At 32.9% G+C, this 26,726-nt stretch overlaps 1 protein-coding gene across 1 annotated transcript in view; it reads right to left on the minus strand.

The window, feature by feature from the left end:
• Positions 1-26,726, minus strand: part of LOC119666173 (dmX-like protein 2) — a 229,798-nt gene that overhangs the window by 147,008 nt on the left and 56,064 nt on the right. Inside the window, exons 7-12 of the mRNA XM_038075458.1 lie at positions 21,555-21,787; positions 20,696-21,491; positions 20,399-20,620; positions 20,211-20,327; positions 8,107-8,337; positions 7,782-8,046 (exon numbers count right to left, since the gene is read on the minus strand). Of these exons, the coding sequence (XP_037931386.1) occupies positions 7,782-8,046; positions 8,107-8,337; positions 20,211-20,327; positions 20,399-20,620; positions 20,696-21,491; positions 21,555-21,787 (1,864 nt within the window). The remainder of the gene's footprint in view (positions 1-7,781; positions 8,047-8,106; positions 8,338-20,210; positions 20,328-20,398; positions 20,621-20,695; positions 21,492-21,554; positions 21,788-26,726) is intronic.

The following is a 26,726-nucleotide window of genomic DNA, read 5'->3' on the forward strand; positions in this document are numbered from 1 at the left end:
TTTTGGCCATCGTGACTAGACAAGTGTGCACACGTGCATTGTCTTGATGGAACAGCACTTTCTTCTTCGCCAAATGCGGTCGTTTTTGCTTCAAATCAACGTCGAATCTGTTCAAAAGCTTTGAATAATATTCGCCGGTGATCGTTTTACCTTTCTCGAGGTAATCGATGTGAATGACACCGCTTGCATCTCAAAAAACTGTGGCCATGACCTTGTTGGTTGACAGACTCTGTTTGGCATTCTTTGGTCCACATTCATCCCTAGCAACCCACTGTTTCGATTGTTCCTTGGTCTTTGGTGTGTTATGATGGATTCATGTTTCGTCCACAGTAACAAAACGACGCAAAAATTCGTTCAGATTACGGCTGAATATCGCTTAACATTTTTGAGTTGAGTTGCCTACAGCATTAGCCAACTCACGCACTTTCATTCTCCGATCATCCAATATCATTTCATGGATTTTATCGACGATTTCTGGCGTGATCACTTCTTTTGGGCGACCTGAACGTTCAGCGTCACTAGTGCTGGTACGACCACAACGGAATTCTGTAAATCACTTCTTAACCATTGAAATTGATGATGCCGAGTCCCCGTAGTATTTATCAAGTCTTTCCTTAGTTTTAATGATGGATTTTTTAAGTAAAAAGTAATGCTTAATTAACACACGAAATTCACTTTTTTCCATTTTCGTAAAAATTCACGAGGTTGTCTGCTTTGAACGGCTATCAAACACCAACCGAACGACGTAGCTTGCTCAAAATTAGAAAGTTGCCCACTGATAGATTACAGCTGACTGTAGCACTGTTGCATTTGGAGTAACTGCGCGAGAAATTCAAAAAGTCACTGACTTATCAAACCGCCCTCGTAATTTGCAAAATGTTAAATAATATATATAATTTTATTAAATATCTTTACATCGAGAATTAATATTATTTATTACATTTCCATATATATGTATATTTTTAAACATTAAAGTTTTAGCAATAACTATTAAATATAATTGTTTAAGAAACCTCAATCAATTTGCTTCTCGATTTTGTTTGATCACTGCATAAACATGTATGGTTCTGAATACAAACTCTTTTGTTTGAAAAAATTGGGTTTGATGTTATAAGAAGTATGTGAAAAGTTGTGTTTGTTCTATATTGATATTATATTAAACTTATATATAAATCATTAATTTAATTTGTTTAATATGTTATTTTGTTAATGAATTGTTAATATTGTAAATATATTGTTGCCTAATGTAATATAGTTATTATCAATAAAACATCTCATATATTTCAATTTATCATTTTTAATTTAAGTGGTAAAAACAATGTTGTAGAAGGGCCGCATACCTTTCCAGATAAGGCACGTGTTACATCATTTCATTCTTTAGTGTCTATTCTAGAGAAATATAAAACGTAGATGATATCATATTTTTTGTAAAGCAAATTTGAGCAAAATTTGGTGTTTTCACAAAATTATTTGTGGGAACTAATTTTTGGTCAAATATGCTATGTAAGCGTTTGAACTATTCGTTGCAATCGCTTAAGATTCACAAAATAAAATAAACAACAAAATTAAGCTTTGTGTGTTTATATACTATATAATTGGCGCAGTCGAATCGGAGTTTTGTGTCCAAAGACAAAATAAAATAAACCTAACGCGAATTAAGTATAGATTTTTTTGGTATGAAAAGAAAATTTTTTTTTACAAACAAAAAAGAAAATAAATTTTTATATTCGAAATAATATACATTCAGTTTAATATAAAGTTATACTATAAATTTTAATATATATTGTTACGTAATCGTCTGCGTGATTATTCGTATCTCAGGATTTTATAAAAATAAAACGAACTTTAAAAATTGGAAAAAAACTGTACTTATTATATTTGTTGTAATAAAAAGAACTAGTATTTACTAGGAGCCTTCTTCTGATGAATCGATGAATTTCATCTAATTGATCTCGCTTACTTCCAGTGTAGTCACATGTCATCTTGCCGCAAAGTGGCGTTATTCCAAATTTTAAGTCCGCGGGTAATCTGATGTCGGCGCCAAAAACTGCTCTTGCTGGTGTAGTTGATGTAGAATTATGTCGTGCAGACATACTTGCCTATCGAAGTAGGAACATTGGAATATGAACGTCCCAGTCTTTCTGATTTTTATCAACCACTTTCCTGAGGTACTCGTTTAATGTACGATTAAATCGTTCAACCATTCCATCCGACTGCGGATGTAAAGGCGTTGTACGAGTTTTATTTATTCCCAGTAATGTGCAAATTTCTCTAAAGATTGTTGACTCGAAATTTCGCCCCTGATCTGAATGCAGTTCCATTGGAACACCGAATCGCGTAACCCAATTGTTTAAGAAAACTTCTGCTATCGTGCTGGCTTCTTGATTTGGAATTGGATAGACTTCTGGCCACTTACTGAAGTAATCCATTACTACCAGCACGTATTTGTTCTGTGCGTTACTAGTAGGGAAAGGTCCAGCTATATCCATTGCAATTCTCTCAAAAGGAGCACCAACGTTATATTGTTGCATTTTTCCACGGCTTCTAGTATTCGGACCTTTTGGTGTAGTGCATGGAACGCATTTCCGTATAACGTCCGCAACCGAATCTTGGCACCCGACCCAATAAAAACGTCTCTTGATCTTTTCCACAGTTTTAGTGACGCCCAAATGACCTCCACTAGATGCATTATGGTATTCTGAGACAACTTCGTCAATGCGGGACTTCGGTATTACCAGGAGGTTATTAATGGTTTTACCATTCTCACTTTCCCATACCCGATATAAACAACCATCCTTCAGATGCAAGCTCTGTCATTGCGCCCAGTATGCCTTAGCTATCGGCCTTTCACCTGCCATTTCCTGCCATTCCGGCCGAACGCCTCGCTCTTTACTTTCCATTATATTGGAGAGGTCTGCATCGTTCTGCTGTTCTTTTTGTATCTGCTCATTGGTCCAGGACTCCTCTGGAAGAGCATTAATCAGACGTATATCCACAATGTGTTCTTTATTTTCGACCCGTAAACAATGTTTGCACTCGAGGCCACAAGGGCGACGTGATAATGCATCAGCGTTTCCATGATGGCTTCCTTTACGATGTTCAATAGTAAGGTCGTAACTTTGTAAACGTTCAATCCACCGCGCCAGCTGACCTTCCGGTTCTTTAAACCGCAGCAACCATTTAAGTGCTGCATGGTCAGTTCTGAGGAGGAATTTCTGGCCGTATAAGTACTTGTGGAAATGCTTCACACATACCATTATCGCAAGTAACTCCTTTCGTGTGACACAGTAGTTCTTTTCTGGCTTAGACAAGATTTTGCTGTGGTACGCTATCACTTTTTCTTGCCCATCCGTTATTTGAGACAACACTGCGCCTATTCCAGAGCCACTCGCATCTGTGTCCAATATAAAGGTTTTCCCAGGTATTGGATACGCCAAAACTGATGCTGCACAGAGTCGTTCCTTAAGCTGTTCAAAAGCTTCATTTTCTTCATCACCCCATTTGAAAGATTGGTTCTTTTTAGTTAATTCGTATAGACTACTGGCAATATTCGCGAAGCCAGGAACGAATCGTCTGTAATAGGTACAGAGCCCCAGGAAACTTCTAAGATCATGCAAATTTGTTGGTTGTGGCCACTCCTTCACTGCTGCAATTTTCTCATCATCAGTATGTACGCCTTCTGGGGTTACTTTGTGACCAAGATATTTGATTTCACGTTTGAAAAGTGAGCACTTCTTTGAATTCAGCTTTAAACCAGCAGCTTGTATTCGCTCGAATACTTCTTTTAACTTTTCTAGGTGATTGTCGAAGTCTTTACCCATTACAATTATATCGTCAAGGTAGACTAAACAAGATTTCCAGGTTAGTCCTTTTAAGACGCGCTCCATGAGACGTTCAAAAGTGGCCGGAGCATTGCAGAGTCCAAACGGCATAACCGTGAATTGCCACAAACCATCACCGACTTAGTGTCGGTGATGGTTTGCAGTCTTCTCTTTGTCTTCATCTTTAAGTTCTACCTGCCAATAGCCGCTTCGTAGATCAAGAGTTGAGAACCATTGTGCGCCAGATAAAGTGTCGAGAGTATCGTCGATTCTTGGTAGTGGATAGCTGTCTTTCTTTGTAACATCATTCAGCTTACGATAATCTACGCAGAACCGTGTACTTCCATCTTTCTTCTTTACAAGTACTACCGGCGAACTCCATGGACTTGCCGATGACTCAATAACACCTTCTTTTTGCATACCCGCAACTAGACTGGTTACCTCATCTCTTTTTGCCAGTGGAACTCTTCGAGGCGCCTGACGAATTGGTTTAGAATCACCAGTGTCAATTTCGTGTTTTGCAATAGAAGTTCTTCCCTTGAGCGCAAAAATTGACCAATTCTTCCGTATGACCTGCATCGCCTTTCTTTTCTGACGTGCATTGAGTTCCTTAGTCCAACTTAGCACTTGCGCCATTGTTTCCTCCTTTTCTGCAATGGTTTCTTTTTTCATTACTTCGGAATTTTCACTACAATTAACCACAGCTGAAACCTCTTGACATTCACCAATTATTGCCCCTTTTTTTATAAACTTTGGTGTACCAGATAAATTCAAGAGTCGGACAGGTATGCTACCATCTACTTTTGGCTCTACTAATGTTTTCCCCAGTAAGATGTCGTTCATTCGGATTTTTCTTACGGCTTTAACGACCCACAACTTACTTGTCCTTTCCCCTCCATTTATTTTTGCCCATACGATCGCTTCTGAATTCGCTGGTATTTTCTGATTTTGACACAACCGGATCTGTCTTACACTGCTACTGCGCTGATATCCAGTATTTAGTGGACATTCGATATCCATGTATCGTAACATTTTTCTACTTAAGTCCAGTGTAATTCCATGCGTGATCATAAAATCTATACCAATAATCACGTCATCGGTGATATCGGCGACCATGAATTCATGTTGAAATTCATAGCCACCTAAAGTGATTCGTTTCATGACCTTTCCTAGTATTGGCGCCTCTTCACCCATTGCTGTTCGAAATTTTAGACCAGCCAATGATGTACAATTCTCTTCTAGGCCTCCTTTTATTATCGAATGTGAAGCACCAGTGTCCAAAGTCAAAATAAACGGCATATTGTTAATTTTTCCATCGATGGTTAGGCTGTTGGATACCCGCTTTAACTGTGAGACGAGGATGATGGAGCAATCATTTACTGAAGTCAGTTCATGCCCCTTCGAACTGACTCTCGCTAGTTTAACGACGGCTTATTAGCCCCGTTAGAATTACTATAGTGATGTTTCTTTTCCGATGGAGAGCTTGATCGTGACCGTTTCCGACGTTGACGACAGTCTCGCGCCATATGTTCAAGTCTTTCGCAGACAAAACATCTTCCATTAAACTTGTTGCCATTTCTAACTAAGGCAACTTTCATCTGACGAATTACTTCTACCAGGTCATCCGCATATTTTCCGTATTTTTGCTGTAGGACGACACATAATACCGGCAGCTTCGTACGTCAATGCACAGCTGACTGTTTCAGAGTATATCTTCTTCGGGAACATTACGACCTGTCGCTTGGTTTCCGGATCACGTATTCCGTCTATGAAACTGTCAATTTTACTCTTCTCCATGAAATCACTAGAGTTACCAACGTATGCCAAATTACACAAACGTTCAATATCAGCAGAGTATTCTTGAAGACTCTCCCCAACACGCTGGACTCTAGCTTTCAGTTCTACTCTGTGCAATGGAGTCATAAAATCGTTACCATATTTACGCTTCAATGTGTCCATTACCACTTGATAGCTTTAACGTTCCTCGGGTGGAATTTGCTGTAAAACATCTGCCGCATTACCTTTTAATGCCACAATTAGAGCTGCTGTTTTCTCATCAACAGTCCAATGATTTGTTGCAGCTGTTGTTTCAAATTGTAGTTTGAAGACTTCAAAGGTTACGCTTCCATCAAACGTCGGTGGTTTTAGTTTAACGCCACCAATTTTACGAACAATGGCTGAAGTCGACCCACTTAGTTGCATATTTTCAACTTGGCTTTTCAACTGAGCCATCTCATCTTTTAAGATCTGGACATTCTGATTAGTCTGGTCTATTCTCTTCGAGCATCTTTCCTGGACCTGTTGCAACTCAATCTTTAATTCGGCAGAATTTTGTTCTAATTTCTGTGATTTCATCAGACTTTTGTTCCAACTTACGTAAACCGTGCGCCTGTTCCTCTGAATTTTTCTCAAGGTTCTCCATCATTAGGTTCATGATTGCCATAATTTCACTATTCTTGTCAGGTTTTTCATCGAGGAACTCGTGTTCTTCTACATTTATGCCATTAGCCTCCAACGCCTCACGAAATCTCAATTGCAGTTCTGTTTTCGCACCACCTGTGCCAAGTCCCACTTTCTCCAACTGTTTTTTTAGTTGAACCACAGTTAATTCTTCCAATTTCACCATTTTTATAAAATCCCACTTCTGACACCAAATGTTACGTAATCGTCTGCGTGATTATTCGTATCTCAGGATTTTATAAAAATAAAACGAACTTTAAAAATTGGGAAAAAACTGTACTTATTATATTTGTTGTAATGAAAAGAACTAGTATTTACTAGGAGCCAATTTAGCTTCACTCAAAACAAATTTCAACACGAACTTCTTTCCTTAAAAATATCCATTGACATAATGTTTAAATAATATTTAAACATTTCATTGCTACTCTGATGAAATTCGTAACAATATAATAAAAAATAAAAACATTCAAAAACAAAACAAGAAAGCACAATTAAAATCAATTAAAAAACAAAAAAAATTATGATAAACAGACAAAAAAGTTTTGATAAGAAACGTCAAATAATGGATACTGAAATCGCCAATATTATTAAAAGACAGGAAGAGACGATAAATGAACTTAAACAACAACTGCAACAATAACTTCAACAACAACAGTTTTAACAGCAGCTACAACAACAGCTTCAACAGCAGCAGCCACAAGAACAACATCAGCAGGTACAACATATAGTTCTCAGTGATGACAAAATTATCAGCCATTTTCCTCACATTAAGCCATTTAGCGGGGCGAAAGATAACAATCTTCTCGCTTTTATTAACGCAGTAGATAGAGCTTTTCTGTTATGTAACAATAATCCCCATTTGAAGGAGTTTGTAACCCAAATAGCGAGAAATTTAATGGCGACGCTGGAAGATGTGTTCAACAACTGAGATAAAACAGCAATTGGAATGAAGTGAAGCAGCGTTTGAAGCAGACATTTCAACCACAGCAAACTTATGCACAAGTCTACAACAGATGCCAGGAAATTAAGGTTAGGAATTTAAAAGAACTTTTTGACTTTTTTCTAAGTTCAAGTTATAAACTAAATGAAATTTAGGAATTTGATGTAACAAAACCTTCTGTTTATAAACCTGAAAATGTATAAGCAATTCTGCTTATAATAGTCACTTGAGGGTAGTTCCTAAAAAAGTTGACAAGTCCGGTTCCCAAAAATGGCGAATTGTTGTTTATTACCGAAGAATAAATGAGGTTATGGTGAGCACCAAATTTCCAATTCCAAATATTGATGGAATTATGGACAAACTTGGTTAGGCTCAATATTTTTCTTTTATTGATCTTGCCAAAGGCTTTCATCAAATTTTGATGGACGAAAATGACAGAAAAAAAACTGAATATTCTACCATATTTTACATATACTTTTCACACTAAAAATTTTTTTTAATAATTTACATTACGTATTCAGAAACCTAGTAAAATTGGTATCAAAAACTACCATACTTACTGTTCTGTAGGCTGGACTACAAGAAATGCTGGCGTAGGTACTTGCTCCTGGTCCTTTGAAATATTTAGCACATCATAATCGCATTCATCTTCAAACCAACTTGGCGATTCCAAGAGAAGTGATATATCGAATTCTTGGACTTCTCTTGGATTAGCTATAGCAATTATGCCGGAATTGTCATTGTTTAAGCAAAAAGCAAATATCGATTCATGGTCTTTATGTATAATTCGTATAGGCTCACATTCATTTACTACAGTCAAGGATTCTAAACAATTGAAAAAATAATTTAAGTTATCACATCAATTAAAAATAAAAGAAAATTTACCTGCGTCAGTACCATTGTCGAAAACTTTATATCTTGCTTGTTTATCGATATTCTTTCGGAATATAATTTTTATAAATATATCTTGAACGTATTCTTCCCGAACCAACAAATTCCATAAACGACGAATAGGGCCAGCAGAAGAATTTGATACAAATGGTGTATTTTGTGTATTCAATAAAGTTTTGTATTTATGAATTTCTAAATTATGTATGCTATCTTCTACAAAGCAGCCTGTAATAAAGAAATATTTGTTATAAATATTAATATTGAGTTATTTTAAGGAAATTATTACTAAAGTGATAAAATTGTTTATAAAATAGTTTTTGCTCAAACACAATTTGAAATACTATATTATGCACCTTATACATTAGTCGGCATAAGTATTTTGACAAAACTTTTTTCTGACTACTAAATTTAGTTTTGCTTAGTTCCGTTAAATAATTATATTGTTTACCGTTAGCATTTTCTTTATGCTGCTAAGAATGCATGCAGACAACGAATTTTTGTGTGGCATAAGTATTTTGACAAAATCATTGAGTAAATGTTTTTTAATTTTGAGCACGTGAAAAGAAAAAAAAATTATATTTAATTTTGTCATGAATTTGTTCGAGTCGAGTCGAACGGACGTGTTTTATTTAAGCTCGAAGAAACTTACAGTGAAAATAGAGTTCCTTGACTGCAAATCATTCCAAAAAAGCCACCTGGCGCTTGCCTAGAGTCGTCCTTTGTCGGTGAGCCACTTGAGTCGGCGGTCGGTGTGCCAAAAATTGTAATATTGGTAAAAAAAACAAACAAAATCCGAATAAAAATCACTCAAATTTAAACAATAAAAACAAAAGTGTTGAAATTTGCAAACTGCGGATGTAAACAAAACGTAATAGGTGAATGGCAGCTGTAGATCTACATTATCGACACATAGCAAAAAGTGCTGTTGTTGACAGAACCAAAGAGCTTCGACCATCACCAATCATTATTAATGGTTTTACTGAATTCAAAACATTGCATGCTCAACTTATTGCAACCATAACAAACAAATTTTTCGTGACAACAATAAATAATGGATCATATAGAGTCACTACTTTTGATTCTATTGACTAACGATCTGTAACAAAACAATAAACAATGAAATGAAAAGCATTTAACACAATTGTAAAAATAGAACCGGTAAAATCGTCAAACTTAATACCTCAGTGGAAAAAGTGTCAATCTTTTGGACACACAGAAAATTTCTGAGGTAATCCTCCTAAATACGTAAAATGCGCAGGCAAACACTTAACCTCTGAGTGCCAAAAGCCGGTATCAGATAAACCTAAATGATGCAATTGCGGAGAACCGAACCCTGCAAACTATCGCGGCCGCATTGTCGCGCAAGAACCACAAAAAATAAGATCTAAAAAAATTAATGACAAATCTAAAACTCTCAGTGATAATCAACCAACTGCAAACAAAAATTAGCCTGCTACAGTGGAACCACCTACAAAGCCCAAAGTAACTACCTACGCACAAATAGCAAACGCACTTATTCGAAATGCTGTCACACAAAACATAGACGCGCTCTCGAAAATCTTGTTAAAACTAGAACAACAGGAGAAGGTATTTAACGCATTCGATCTGTGGTGTGGTGCTCTAGAGCATAATATGCAGTTTTTAGACTATGACTAATCACTTAAAACTTATTTTATGGAACGCAAACGGTTTAATCAAACACAAAATTGAACAAGAAATATTGCTTAATAATGAAAAAATTGATATTGTCTTGATTGCTGAGACTCATTTTACAAAACAATCTTATATCAACTTCAAACACTTCTCCCTACCCGGAAAATTGTGCAAGGAGTGGCAGCGCTGTAATAATAAAAAATACCATCAAGCATCATTTAAATGAACAAATCAGTACGCAGGAATTTCAAACTACATTCGTTTCCGTCTTTGTCTATAAAAATGTTCCTACTGCTCTTTTAGCTATCACGAAAGGTTTTGACCTGAGCTCCGACCATTCGCTAGTGCAGCTAATAATATCGCAAGATGCAGAACAAATCCAAAGCTCATTAAAGTAGGTGAATTTTCTCACCGACTTGAAGTACTTTCAGACGCAGCTACAACTATTAACCACATACAATAATATCGCTATCAGTGAGCAGCTCAATGATGCAGTACTTGCCTTAACTCAACAACTTCAACAGGCAACCTGGAGTAGTACATGCCCAAACTTGTTTCCCATGGAAAGAAAATCCGCACTTTATCATGGAGTTAATTGCACTAAAGCGAAAACTACGCAAACGCTGGCAACAAATCAGATCTCCAGAAATCAAATCAAAATTTAACTTAGCATATAAACAGCTACATTCAGAAATAAAATCATACAAAAACATCAAATTCAACCAGCATCTGCTCGGTCTCACAGCCGATAAGAAAACTAAGTATTCTTTATGGAAGACCGCCAAATTTTTCAACAAAACAATAAAACACATCGGTCCGATCAAAATAAATGACACGCAGTAGGCAAAAACAAGTCAAAAAAGGCGAAATTATTTGCATAGCACCTAGAAAAGACTTTCAGCAGACAAGCGAAAATAAACACAACAATGAAATAAATATAACTCCAGTTACACTTAAAGGCAGTTATAAACGAAATACACAAAATGAAATTCAAAAAATCTCTTGGATTCGATTTAATCACGGCTGAAGTCCTGTGCCACCTGCTAAAAAATTGTATCGACTATCTGGCCAATTTGCTCAATACATGCTTTCGCATCAGGTATATTCCCATATACTGGAAATTCGCTGAGGTCATCATGATACCCAAACATGGCAAACTGCCAAACGAGATAACCTCATACAGGCCAATATCTCTACTACTGGTCCTAAGCTAATCGGAAAACTGCTCCTGACGCGAAACCACCAGCTTGGTTTTAGGGAAATCACTCAATAATTGACTAACTGCATAGAGTTGTTAGCACCATAGAAAAAGCGATGGAAGAGAAAAAAGTATGTTATGTCGTATTCTTCGATGTGTCACAAGCTTTCGACAAGGTATAGCATGCAGATTTGCTTCAAAAATTGAAAATCTTGCTACCTACAAAGTACTATGAAGTGCTTTTATCATACCTTGATGACCGATATTTTAACGTCAAATACGAAAACTCTTTTTCACCTTTATAAAAAATAACCGCTGGAGTACCACAAGGAAGTATTCTGGGCCACTATTATATCTCCTATACACACACGATCTTCCATCAGCAGACTAGCACCTAACCGCTACTTTTGCCGATGATACTGCAATATTGGCAATAGACAGCACTATTGAAACTGCAACGGCCAAACTACAGGAGGCCGTCAACCACATTGATTCATGGGCCAAGAAATGGAGAATAAAGTTAAATAAAACCAAATCAGTGCACTTAGTTTTTTGTTTAAAAAAGACTTCTACAAACCAGTATACGTTGACACCGCTGTAATCCCATACACCGATGAAGTCAAATACCATGGTATTACATTCGACACCAAATTGCGCTGGAAGGTTCATGTCAAGAAAAACACAAAAACTCCTCTTATACAAACATACCCTAAAGCCAATCTGGACTTACAGCTTACAGTTCTGGGGGTGCGCCAGCAAAAGGCATATTGCTACTGTTCACGCTACTCACGCACTTGTAACCCAAACTAATTGAAACTTAAAAAACAATATTAAAGGTAACATTTCTCTCTATGCAAAATTACCGTATGCAGTAAGCAAGGTTGACGAGAATCAACATTGAGTTGCATATTAACAAAATAACGTGAGCAGTACGCATATAAATTTAAATAAATGTAATACAGTACAAAATATAATATAAAAATAATATAATATATATACATAAAAAACATAATAATGTAAATCTGAATATTATCTTAATCTTAATATATTAATAAACAGCTACTATTCAACAAGGTACTCCGAAATATTTGAAATGCGCCATCTGAAGAGTCGAAGAAATGTGCAATGGCACACAAACAGCGCCTGCAATGTCACGTTAACGTTGCAGCATCTAGTCTTTTCCCGGCGAATCCTCTTCGAAAACGGTTAAAGCGAAAAACTGTAGCCGAACTTATGGAAATAAATTAGCACTTACTTTATTTTTCATGTATGATTCTCTTTGAGCCTGTATCTTAAATATTTAATGTTTGTTCTCTTAATTATGTAACTCCAACCAAATTGCTTGTTAGTATCATTTTAATTTTATACTAGTTGCAATATCATAACGCTTCTGTGCAACTTTCTAAGATTCGTTAAAAAAAAAATTTAATTTTAATTAATATTAAACGGTGATAAAAAAATATTAATTTATTATAAATTATTAAAAACCATGTGCAAAACGGCTGAGTTGAGTTTGGTTATCAGATTTTCAATGGTAGCATTACTGGCTGTAACGGCAGTAAAATATATAGCAAAGGAGTTTAAAATGTTGCGTCAAATTATTTACTATCAAATTAATAATGTTAAAAAGCATAACAACATAAGAAACTTAACGAGATCAGGTGCTAAACATAAAATAACGTCCACTGATGACCAAGTCCTTCTAATCTGCTGCAGATAAGTGGAATTTGATGGCCAAGAATCCAATAAGTTAGCACACTGTCCAACGACGTTTAACGAAAGGAAATTTTAAAACAATAAAAGCTAAGGACGTGCTGTACATATCAAAGCAAACAAGCTTAAAAGACTGGCCTTCGTTAAGGAACATCTGTACAAGCTAAAAGAGATTTAGAGTGGCCTTATATGGCATACGTAAGAAAAATCGCGAATTTTTTAGTTTAATTTTGAAATGGCTTTATAAAGAATTCTTGTTTTTTCTGTATTTATTTATAACTAATACAAACAAAAATATAAGCAAAAAAATATTTTTTCTTAGAAACCTAAAAATATATAAATTAATTAGTAATTAGTAAAAAAAGAAAAAAAATTTAGTAAATGGTATAACCTTTTTTGGCTTCAATAACTTTCTGAAGGTGTCTCGGTACTGAATCCATTTAATTTTGAAGAATCTCTAAAGATATCTTCTTCCAAAGGGAAGTGACCTCAGAAATATCGTACATATCCCTCTGGATATGTTTAGGATATCGTACTAAATATTATATGAGATTTGTTCGCAAGAGTATAAACGTGTACACACTTATAAAGGATTCAGTTTGGGCCTATAAACGTATTTACGCCTATAATGGGTTGAGTTGGGATTATGTAAACGTATTCACGCGTATAATGGGTTTTTTAGAAACATATAAACGTATTCACGCTTACAATGGGTTGGGTTAGGAATATATTTATTTATATGATATAAATATAATATAATATATATATATATATATGTAAAGAAGTATAGTATTACAGCGACATGGCAACCCCGAATACAGTGCAGTGGTAAAGAAGGCAGACAGAAAAGTAGTTGTCAGTAGTTGGGCATCGAGAGAAAGCAAAAGTCGAGCTGCTCTTCGTCGCGCGTGTGCGAATACTACATATTATTTTACATTATTGTTAAACATTAGTTATTACATATTATTTAAACATATTACATAAATGTATATAAAATATAAATATATATGAAAATAACTACATATAAAAATAAATATACATGAAACAAATTGTTTACGGGGCTTTTAAATACTTAGTCTCTTCGATGTAACGATGCCTTTGGAAAGTAGATCACAACGTCTTCTTGTGTACTTCTGATTAAATGTTAATTTCCAAATCTTCTGGCGTGCTTCTTATGTCGCTGGATGTTGGTAATTAAGAGCCTCTGCGTGCGTGTGATGACTTTGAGCGTGGATCACTAACTCCCTTGCTTTCACAATAAGCGTTTATTTATACTCAAATGACCGAAGCTTTCGCGTAGCACATCGGTACATTTACCATTGGTATTTTTGATGCCTGTTGTATTCTGTTGCTGTTTTTCTCCTGTGTGTAATATCTATGCTATGGTATGCTTTGTGTTTTCGTGTGTTTTTTAATTCTTCGTGCTCTGTGTTTTGTTTAACAAAAGCTTTCATGCTTTGACGTTTCTTGCATTGTTTACAAACGTGTTTTTTTTTGAATTAGTGTCGGTGGTGATGGTTGTGATATTTATATTTATTTAATGTAATAAAATAAATATTAAACAGTCGATAAACAAATATATACAGCCATAGTCAAAAGTATTTACACAACGAAAGTTTTTGCACATATTGAATACAAACATGTTTTTATTTTTGTTGTTGGACGTTAGTTGCAAAAAATTTTTTTGTTGTCACTTAGCTTTATCTATGCAAAACCAAATAAAAAAAGAATTGGAAAGATAACTGTTCATTTGACAAAAATATAAGCAACTGCACTGATGCTTATTAGTTTTCAAAAGTATTTACACACATTTTTTTCGCGTCAAAAGTATTTACACAAAACATTAATGAGCATTTATTCTAGGATTTCCTTTAAGTAAGTGCAGTTGTTAGCTTTTGGCAAAAACTATACAAATTTAGAGATTTCAAAATTTCAGATATTATTTAGGAAAATAATAAAAACCAAGGAATTATCAATTGAAATTCGATCTGAGATTGGTATCTAATATAAGAGTGAGATTTCGGAGTAAAGTTGTAAAGTAAAGTTGTGCAAAATATTACGGTGTAACGGTGTAAAATCTAGTTAAAAATAGGAACATAAGTGAAAATTTAAAAAATTTGGAGTGGGCGGAAATCTCCCATGAATCAAAGGGAATGCAGAAGATTATTACGAGTAGTCGTAGAAAATCCTACAATAAGTAAGCAGCATCATCGGAAAAGTTGATTGGCAAGATTATTAGTGATGCTACACTATATCACAGGTTGAAAAATATTAATATCAATACCTATGTGGTGCACAAAATTGTCAATATTACTCTAACGACCTTATCAAATATTCTCTCATTTGCTTTGAAGTATTTTAAGTAATCTATACAGTTTTGAAACAATGTGTTATGAACAGATGAGTTTGCATTTCAATTCTAGGGTTAATTTGATAACCACTGCATGCATTTACGACAACTCCAAAAGAATAAAGCAGTGCAGCCACTCAATAGATTTGAAGGTGACACGGTTTTGTTTTAGGGATGTCTATCATGCTATGCATTTGGAGATTTGGTAATGAAAAATGGCACCTTAAATCAGTCCTATTTTATTGGTATTTTAAATAACCGTATCTTAACGTCAGAAAATAGAACTTTACCAATGAATAACTGGGTTCTACAACATGACGATGCCCCATGTCATCAAGGATGTAGACTTAATCCAATTTTAAAAGAGTTAAATAACGTGTTTTTTATAGCCTGCACAGAGCCCTGGTCTTAATGTCATTGAATGTGCTTGAGACTTCATAAAACAGTAAAATACTATTGATAAAAATCCAAAATGTAGTGATAGCATAATTGAAATAGCGAATTTTCGGTCCAAATTCATTCGCAACTTGATTGGATCAATTCCAGCTTGGTAACGGGCAGTTATTAATGCCAAAGGTGGTGTAACCAAATATTAATTATATTAATTAAATAAAAATAGAAAATTTTTTAAAAAATTCATCAATAAAGAAGAAGAAAATTAAATTAAAGTTTTGTGTAAATACTTTTGACGCGAAAAAAATTTGTGTAAATACTTTTGACAACTAATAAGCAGCAGTGCATTTGCTTATATTTTTGTCAAATGAACAGTTATCTTTCCAATTCTTTTTTTATTTGGTTTTGCATAGATAAAACTAACTGACAACAAAAAATTTTTTTGCAACTTGTGTAAATATTTTTGACTATAGCTGTAAATAGTGAATAAATAAGGTATGCGTATTCTTAACTTGTTTAAATACATCCCTTTAGTTATTGTTAATTGTAATTATAATTTCAAATAAATTCAATATATTATCGATGCAGATGCTGCATGATACTTGTGAGTTTTTAATATAAAACATATATTAAATAAAACTAATCTATTTTATTTTAGATTATATTGAAATTCTAACAGTAAGTAAAATTAAATCAAGTGTTGAGTGAAACGTAGTTTATTGTGATGTGTAACTAAAAGGTCTTTTGTGGCTACATGTGTCGTGTTGTTGTTATTACATGTTTATGTTAAATTTATGTAGGTTGGAAATATGTGAAAATTTCCATCCTTACAAACTTATTAATTTAATAGTAAACGGTTCGACGCCACACTTTAAACTCCTTTGCTATATCTTTTACTGTCGTTAAAGCCAGTAATGTTACCATTGAAAATCTGATAACTAACATTTCGTAACCAACATTTAATATTAATTAAAGTTTATATAAACATTTTATTTTGTTTTCACGTGCTCAAAATTAAAAAACATTTACACAAAGATTTTGTCAAAATACTTATGCCACACAAAAATTCGTTGTCTGCATGCAAGTTAAGTCATTATTTCATATTTACAGTAAGTTCCAATTACTAACCCCCATAAATTCATTACCGTACATACACGATGTGCGTTTTTGAAATATAATATGCCCCATCTAAAGAAAAACATAAACAGTAATATATGCGCTTTGCCAGATAATTTGTATCGGCAAAAACAAACAAAGCATCTGTTGGACGATGCTTTGTCTCGGGAATACTTTACAATTTTGCTAAAAATGCAATTTCGGGATTTCTTTGTTTCTATTTGAGTAATACTAATAAAAATTATAATTTCATTCTTATCAGCATAAAGAAAATGCTAACGGTGAACAATATAAAATTTGGCATGCATAAACATAAAAATGGTTTCTTTGTTTTGGGCTTCACCATTATTGTCGCACCATTATTTAACGGTACTAAGCAAAACTAGATTTATAATAGTAGTCACTAAAAAGTTTTGTCAAAATACTAATGCCGACTACTGTATATTTTTAAAATATTTATATTCCACAATTTTATATATTTTAAAAATATTTCGTTCCCATAAATCTCAAATTTGTGAAAGTTTTCAATTTTATTTGAATTTGTTTACAGATTTTTAACATATGACTGGAATATTCATTGAAATTTCCAATCAAGGTTCATAATAGTTCGCTTATCGTTTTGGTAACACTTTTTCTGCAGTCACTAAAGTGTTTATCTACTTCACAACTAGGTGTTTAGATAGAGAAAGTATGGTTGTTGTTTTGTCAATTAGCAACTTTAAGCGAGCAACTTACTGTTATTTGTCACACCTAGAAGGTGCCAAAAATAATTACTATTATAATTTATCAAACTCAAATTTGATGTAAACAATCAAATGCACATATCCTCGATTTACATAAAGGATAGGTTCCTTAGAAAATCGCGTAAACCGTAAAATCTTGTAGATCGAAAAAAATAGAAGATCTCATTCAACATATTTATTTTGTAAGAAATTATAACCAAGTTTCGCCATATTTCAAATCTTTCTATGAATGGCAAGGCAACCCCTTTTTCATTAGGAAGAGTCACGATCGTTTCTTTCATTAATCATGTCAACTAAACCACCCGTACTGAATTCTTTATCTAATATTAGTTCAATAATAACTGAGAATATTCATGCTGTTATAGTAATACAAAATTCTCACTCTTAACTACACGTCAATATAATTTTTTTCAGCAAGTATTAACCGAAGATTGCTTAATACCGATATAAGAAACTATAATCTAAGATTGCAAATTTTATCCAAGCATCCATAATTGGAAGATATTCACATATTCATTCACATATTCATAATTTGTTCTAAAATATGCTTAATGCATAATGTCTTAAAAGTCAAAGTTATCCAGTGACCAAAGTTATACTTTTCGGTAAAAATAAGAAAAATTTATAACATGCCCAGTTTATACAATAAATCTTAAATACGACCATGTGCATTATTTATTAAAAAACAATCCTTACTTTCTTAATCAGTGACAGTAACTCACTGTTTTTATTGACCATCTAATAAACTGCAAGTCTCTACTGTTTATTCCTTTAAATGAGCGATGTGTTTTTAAATTATTGATAACCAATAGCTTCACTATATTGCCGGAAGCGTTAATACAAAAATAAATTAATATACGATTTTTTACTGTTTTACAATTGCCAGAACCTTTAGGTCATTTATAGATTTTTTTTAAAAATTACCTAAACTTTTCTGTATTTAATCTTTAATCTTACAGAAATTGACAGCTACAAACCAATAGACAATGTACATCTTTTTTAGCAACAGTAGTAGGTAGTAACTGAGCCGTCAACTTTTCATACATTTTTGAAGCCATATTAGCAATTGTATGGAGATAACCACTAACCAGTAAATGTACACTATTCCACAACTTAAAACTTACTACACTATTACATAAACTGAAAATATGATTCTATATACATAGTAGAAAATGTCTGCGGCCTGATTTTTACTTAAATTAGTTTTTGTTTTCTGATTTATTTTAACCAAAGAAACAATAATGAAGTTCAAACAAAAAATGAACAGTTATTCTCAAAAAATTAAACACAATTATATGCAAAAGCAACAACTTTACAAGCAGAAAAAGTTTGCGTTCACTTCGTAATATTTAGATTTATCGTTAATTTAAATTCGCCTGCAAACATAAATAATCATTAAATGATATTTAATTATTAGTTGACTTCCTAAAGAGTTAAAGAATTAATCATTTAAAAATATTTGTGGATACAAAACGTAAATTTTTACAATGAAAAATAAAAGACGTGAAGTGTTAGTAAGCGACAAACAATTGTTAAATTTTTCAAAAATGACGTAAGCCAACGAAAAATTGCTGAAGATATTGGTCGTCAATATTTTTCTGTCCAGAAAGTTATAAATAACTTCCAAGAGACGGGTAATTACTTTTCTAAACCTCGCACTGGTAGCTCCTCAATTTTATCAGATAGAGAAAGACGTTGCATAATCAACCAGGTGAAACTAAATACAAAACAGCTTTCAAACTAGCTGGACATATTGCCGAAATACTTGAAAACAAAATATGTCCAGATAGTTTTAAAGAAAAGCAAGCATTATACCCGGGTTGCAAGAGAGAAGCCATACATATCCATATATAATAGAATAAAATGAGTAAGCTTTGCAATAAAGCATATAAATATAAGTATGGATTTCTGAAAATGAGTTATATTCTCCGATGAGCTAATTTTGCATATTTGGAATCAAAGGTAGAAAATGTGTGTGGAGAAAATCATGTAAGTACAGCCTATGATTAACAAAAGTTAATTTCAATGGTGAAATATGGTGGTGGAGGCATAATGGTGTATAGCAAGTAATGGTGCCGGTAAACTTGAATTTGTACAAGATACAATGGATTAATATGGGAATCTAAATATACTAAAAACAAATTTGAAAGAAAATGACAGAATGTTAGACCCAGAGCCAACCTTTTTATTTCAGCAGAACAGCGACTCTAAATATACAACAACGATTGCACGGATTTGGCTACTTTACCATGCTACCATGCAACTTCAAATACAACCAGAATCGCCAGACTTTAGTCCCACAAAACATTTGTGGGATTATTTGAAAAATACGATTCACCAACACACGATTTCCAGCAAAGATATGTTAAGAAACGACATCAAAGAAGAATGGCTAAAAATAAATGCACAGGTTACTGCAAAACTGGTTGAGACAGAGGTTATCCCACAGGCAATTGTAGATTTCTGTGAATTTTAATGCTTGTAATTTAAATGTTAAACCGCACACTTTTTCTGCTTTCAAAATTGTTACTTTTGTGTTTAATTTTTGTTTAAAGAATAACCGTTAATTTTTAATGTTTGAATTTTATTATTGTTTCTTCGGTTAAAATGAATCAGAAAACAAAAACTAATTTCAGTACAAATTAAAAAAGTTATGCGAAATTCAAGAAAAATTTTGTTGGTGACCGCAGACTTTTTCTACTGTGTGTATATTAATGTGGAGTCCCCATTTTTAGATTAAACCAAATTCGAAACTGATTCCAACATTTTTTTGTCGTTTTCTAAATTTCATATCTTAAAAACTGTGTAAAAATGAAATCATGTTTAAAGAAATAACATGTAAATAAGTTACTGTATAAGTTTTTGTAAATAAGAGATCCAGTTAAGTAAACTATGATACGAGTTTAATTTTAGGTAACACAATTGTATGTACCTGGTATGAAATTATCAGGCAGCGTACCCTTGTTAGCCAATATTTCAGTTGCATAATTTTGCCATCGATTTAAAGTTCGTAAAGTTTCATGAATAATAGGACTTAATACTGGTAAATCTAAAATAAAAATTTTTTTTAATTAAAAAGTGAAATTTATTATGCATTAGTTTTTAATTAAACAAAACTACCTTGAATTTCCGTCCCAGCTGTGTGCACAAAATCTTGAATTCTTTTTGAGACTAATTTAATAACAGCTAGTCTGAGAATACTCCAAGAAAATGAAAAAGGATTCGAATGTTCCGTGTTATTTTTTCGGTTTTGTTTTGTGTTACTCACATTTAAAGCAAAATCGATTTCTTCCTCATCATTTTCAGATTCAATTTCATCATCTGTATCATAATCAGTGTAATCTAAAATTTTTAAAATATATTTTACAAAAAAAATTTTATATTTAGTAATGTTAAAATGTTATTCTTAAAATATACCGGAATTGTTTGGTTTAGAGAGAAGATATGACAACATTGACATTTCTGGTGGAACAAACTGCTCACGATAAGTTGGTTTATCTTCCTTCATACTATTAGATGTATTATTATTTCCAAATGAACCCAAAAGTTTCATATTTAGTTTCACCCTAATAACATTATTCCATACACTTGTATCATCTGTTATAGTATCTGTCTGATTTACTGGAATGGTTGGAATATTCTGATTTTTTTTTGTGGCTTTTCTTAATAACTTTTTTGTTCCGCCACCAAATATTATAGACCAAGTTTCATTTGAAATTATTTGACCAATAAGTCTATATAAAATACGACTGTCACATGTGGCCAATGCATAAATTATCAATGACATATACGTAGCAACAAATGATTCCATTAGTAAAATATTTAGTCTTGGTAGGTCATCATCCTTTTCTCTAGCTAAGAGTGCTCTTAAATTTGAAACTCCAGGCCATTTTGGTGGAGAGGTGCACACAAAAATTGCATCATCTGATGAATATTTTCGTTTCTTATTATAAATATTGGTATTTCCTATAAGATGAGAACATTCAAAAGAAGAATTAAGTTTTGCAATATTTTCTATTCCTGGACTTAGGAATCGGTTTGATAGCGGATTTTTCACTACAAAACTTTCTGAGTCACAAAGTGATTGATATATGCAAGATGATAAAGCAACAGCTAAATCGCGTAATACAAATATTTCACAATAAGTATTTGATTGTGATTTAGGAAAGGGTGACGAGTTTATAATTCCCTGAAGCATATCAACTGTCAGCGACTGAAATAACATAAATATCATTAGTAAGTTAAAATTCTAAGTTAAGATTTGTAAGAATATTACTTGTAAATATTTTATTGGGTCTGCTATGACAGTTTTATTTCCTGCAACACATGCGCTTAATAATGGTAAAGTGGTCGGAAAGGGAAGTGGACTTAATAACTGTTGTTGAGTTTTCTCTTGTTGTAATTCCTGTAAAAGTAGTACAAGTTCCATTCGTACAGAAGCTAATCCACCTCCACTTGCTCCATGCAGTGAACAATAACTAAGTAAAGTTCTTAATAAAGTCTCGTTTGCTAAAATAAAAATACATATTTCATAGTTTGAAATAAAGATGTTAAGCACTAAATTATAGGAAAAACCTGTAAAATGAATATTTTATTTTCTCAATATTTGTATTTATTTAAAAATTAAAAAAGAGAATTCAGCGAACTTTCTTAGGATATTTAATTTAAGCGAATAATTTTTTAACAGGAAATATGAAGCTGGTATCATTTTAGCGAAGTGGGGATAGATCATCTCAGTGTGGCATTGATTAAGGAACGCAACTTCAAATTGCCAATAGAAAGGTGGGCTGTTCGAATTGTATAAAGCTCAACTTTTGGTCAGTCCGGCGACTTTCACATCGTTTATTTTGTTATTCAAATTTGGTCAGGGGCCATCAGGTAATTAAATGCGATAACAAATTCTTACATAATTTTTTCGATTGCTAAAATAAGTGAGAATCTTAAGTGTTTTTCTGCTGCAAAGACTCCGTCCATCTCACTTAATTCAGCAGCTGCAAAATTTAGTAAGTTAGATACAGAACAGATTAATTCTCAAGACCAAATAACCGTAAAAACGCACCCAATTCAACTTTCTTTTGATCAACGAACAATATTTGGCACCTGTTACAGCTAAACAAAACCCCCATGAAACATCGGTTATTTATCTAAGTTGCTTATTTTGAACTCCGAAACTGAGACTTCAGGAAATTTTATTTAAGGAAATTTTACTTGCCTTGTATAATAGCCTAGGAAAAGGATGCTGATCGACGTTAGGAATGATATTGCAACGATTCACCTGTAATTTTATTAAGGCCAGGTGCCAGATTCGGCTAGTCTCCTTCGACACTTAAACATCTTGTTTTTTATTACTACACATAGACCTTTTCAGATCTTTCAAATCTTTATTTAGTCTCTGTTTTGCACACAGAGATCAGACTCTTCGCCATTCTCATTTATTGTCTTAGTCAAGTGATCAACTGCTTCATTAATTTCTTTCAATGATTGTAAATTGATTTCTTGCATAACGTTTCGTTTACGAAGCTTTTGTATATCTTCCAATTTGTACATTTGTTTTCGTGTTTTGAATTATTGAAACCAATTTCTTTCAGAATTAACATAACAGAAAAATGAACAGAAGATTAGAAATTATTTCTTCATGTTTCAGACCTTTAATGAGCCCAAAATCAATAAACTCCGGAGTTTTTTGATTATCTGTAGGCCAGTGGATTAGGTGTCCCGAAAAAAAGACTCACGTCATGATATTCAGTATCGCATGATTTGTATCTATTAATTCGAAGATATAAGCATGATATTAATTTTGTTTTAAATCAGAATATAGTCATTTCAAGCATATATATCTTGTAGATATTTTTGGGGGAAATGTGAGCTTCAAAGTCTGAACGTATGACCAGTTTTTAAAAGTGAATTGAGTTTTATATATAAACAGGTAGGTTCTCGATATCATTTTGAGTCAAAAGATTTGTAACTTTAAGCATTGAGTAAAAATATTATAGAGTCACAATGCCATAGAAATTAATTTTTGTTCTAGGTATCTACTACTGGGTACCCAAATCACTCAAATCTCTGCCGACGTCGCTTCAGTCGTTTTTGCTTCATACTAAAGAAGATTTTGCAATATTCTCTGCTTCATAGGTTCAAGAAATTTTTATATTTCTTTTTTGTGTTTTTTTCTCCTTTTGTTCTTTGAGGTGTTGTTATTGCTTCCTTGAATTATAAGGTAAGTAGTAAAAATAATTATTCGCTATTTTATATTCATTCATGCCTACTTGCTTTGTGTTTAAATATGAACATATGGACATTGATATTTTTGTATGTAATTTCTGGGGCAAGAGATATCAAAATTTTATTTGCAGCATTGAAACAACTTTTCATTATGATGGCATTTGAAGAAAGAGTTATAATTGTTTTCGTAATTAATTGTTATTAGGTATGGATTTTCAATTTTATCGCATTTACATAATATTTATATTAAATTTTAGCAAGTAATACAATCATAAGAATACATATGTATGTATGTATATAAAATATTTACCAATAATTGGTAAAACATTTTTTAAAAATAGTATGCTTTAGCTTTGCCAAATGTATTATAATAAAATTATATTGAAATTAATTTAAAATGAATAAAAAAAAACTAAAATCAAACCTTCGGTTTATATGGCAGTTTGAATAATTAACGCTATTTCGCAAATATATGCGCTTCACAGATACTGAATAAGTATAAAAGGAATATCAGTACAAGGGTTACAAGTATATCGACTATTAGCTTTTGCAAGCGGATGATTGCCGAGAAATGGAGATTTATTTAAATAACTGCATAATCATTGATAGTTACTAGATCGACATACATGAAAGGTTATCGTTAATTAAATAGAAATGACAATTTTCATGTTACTAGTTGCGCACTAATTTCCAGACCACCTATGAGGTAGTCTGGAATGGAGCGTTTTTTTTTACATGGTGTCCCCAGGAGGCCTAGTCCATATTAACGAAGAAATTTTGTTTAATAAAAAAAATATAGAAAAGAGAATTTTTTTACTATTTCAAAATTTTTTTTATTATTTGTTCTCTATTTCGACTATAGTTTATAATCGTTCTCAAGAATTTGAAGAACTTTATTTTTTTATGTTAATATACATTAGTATTTTTGACAAAAAGATTTTTTACATATAAATGATAAAGAAATATATTATCACACATAAATAATTGGAAAATAGAATGGTAAAAAAGAAGAAAGAAAGCAACCGGCATAAAATGTATTTTCCGAAAATAGTCCTAAACCTGCCTCCTACCACAACAAGGCCCAATGACAAAACGACAACAAACAACTATCTTAAAATTAATTCACTTAAACTATGTAATTTGAACAAAATAAATAAATAAAGTAAGTAGTTATGGTAATAAATAAATTATAAATAAATGTGATTAAGCGTGTATTGGGGTAAATTTGTAATATAAGGTCATATAACAATTTATGCCTTAGTCGATTTCACTTTCTCTACCATCCATAGGCAGTGCTTACGAAGTAATATAAGCAGAATAATTCAATTCGATGAAGTCTGCAGGCCCCAATTAACCAACTCGGTAAATTAACATAAAGTAAATTGAAATTTCCTAGGGATTTTTTGAGCTGCACTTATGTTAAAAGTTTTCAAATTTATTTATTTTTTTATTATACATCTTATAATATGTTCCCAATGGTAATATCAAATTTACCTAATTTACCATACCCGAAATTCTGGTAAACACCAACATTCGCTGCCATACGGACATAATTTATAATTTTCCTCAATTTACCATCAATTACTCGAACTCGCACACGGTCAATTACATACAATTATTTTATTATACCTGATTAAACAAAAAAATTGAAATTGGTTTCATTTGCTTCAAATGTTCCTAAAATATGTTAAGATGAAAAAATATTCATATTCTTCCAAATAAAAGTACATATGTTTATAAAATACATATATATATGTAGATCAGTAAACTTCCAAACAAGTAGGGATGTTTGTCTTATTTGCATTATGAAGTAATATTAAATGCACGAAATTTTTACGTGCTGCTTGCTGGTGCCAAGCATTAATTGCAAAAACAAATAATTACACCAAAAACTAATTTGACTCTTTTCTTGTACTGCCTGCCTTCGTAAACAAGCAAATCTGTTTTTTGTTTTCATTTTTGTCCTTCATTCATTTATAGTAAAATTTTTAGAAAGAACAAGCACAAGCGCAGCCGATCTAGCAGCAGCGCAGAAAGAAGAAATATCTTCACTCCGCCCTCCCGTGCCTGTTGCTGAAAATTTAAAAATTGAGTCATTGTGACTCTATAATATTTTTACTCAATGCTTTAAGTGTATGTTGGCGAAAAGAAATATAGACACTGTAGTTTGCTGTATGATTTTCACAATTCTTCAGCTTTCTAACAGTATTTTTGCGCTTGTAACACAAACATTAGCAATTTAGCAGTATGTCTTTGTGTGTCCGTATTTCTGATAATTAGAAAATGGTGAGCTAGAGAATTCATGTTTATCAAGGATTTTCTTTTAGGACGATTTGGTGCAGTTGCAGAAGATAAGTATCGAACATGAGGATTTGGATGCGACTTGAGTCTCTCTCGAAATTTAGGCATGTATTGACGAATAACTTAAGTCCAAATCGGCTTTAATATTGATTTATAAATTAACAATTTGTTATCGAGACTGAGTTTAGAGTTGCAATTTAGAAGCCAGTACAATTCTCTATATTTAAGATTCAATTGACATCTTTTGGATTCAATATGACTAGTCCACGTGAGCCTTCTATCTAAATGAATTCCCAGATATTTTACAGAATGTGATTGGACATGTTTCTCTCCTTAGAGTAAAAGTTACTTGAACACATTTGGTTTCATTCACCTTGATTCTCCATTTTGCAAGCCACTCTTCAATCAAACCAAGATGCGTGGATAAATTTTGTGACGCTATAGTGCGGTCACGGGCGGAACTATCTATGGCAATGTCGTCGGCGAACGTCGTCAGCAAATTGTTTGGGTATTGTGGAATATCAGCTGTATAGATTAAGTATAGAAGCGGCCCAAGGACGCTACCCTGAGGAACTCCAACGTTGATATCGTACTCTTGCGAAGTAAACGATTTGTGTCTGACCCTATATTTTCGATGAGTCACGTAGGATTTTAGAAGATTATGAAAATTTTTTGGAAGCGAGAGCGTTATTTTAAATAAAAGTCCTTCAAGCCACACTTTATCAAATGCCTGCGCTGCATCAAGAAAAACTGCCGTACAATATTGTTTTGAATGTAAAGCTAAGTGTATTTCGATAGCTATTCTAAGGACCTGTTCAATTGTTCCATGCTCTTTGGGAAAACCAAATTAATGGTCCGGAATTATGTTTTCTATCGGCGAGGAAATCAGTATTTTTTTAATTAGGAGTTTTTGGAAAATTTTTGA

The sequence above is a fragment of the Teleopsis dalmanni genome, chromosome 1 (assembly GCF_002237135.1).
Source record: "Teleopsis dalmanni isolate 2A chromosome 1, ASM223713v2, whole genome shotgun sequence".
Lineage (NCBI taxonomy): Eukaryota > Metazoa > Arthropoda > Insecta > Diptera > Diopsidae > Teleopsis > Teleopsis dalmanni.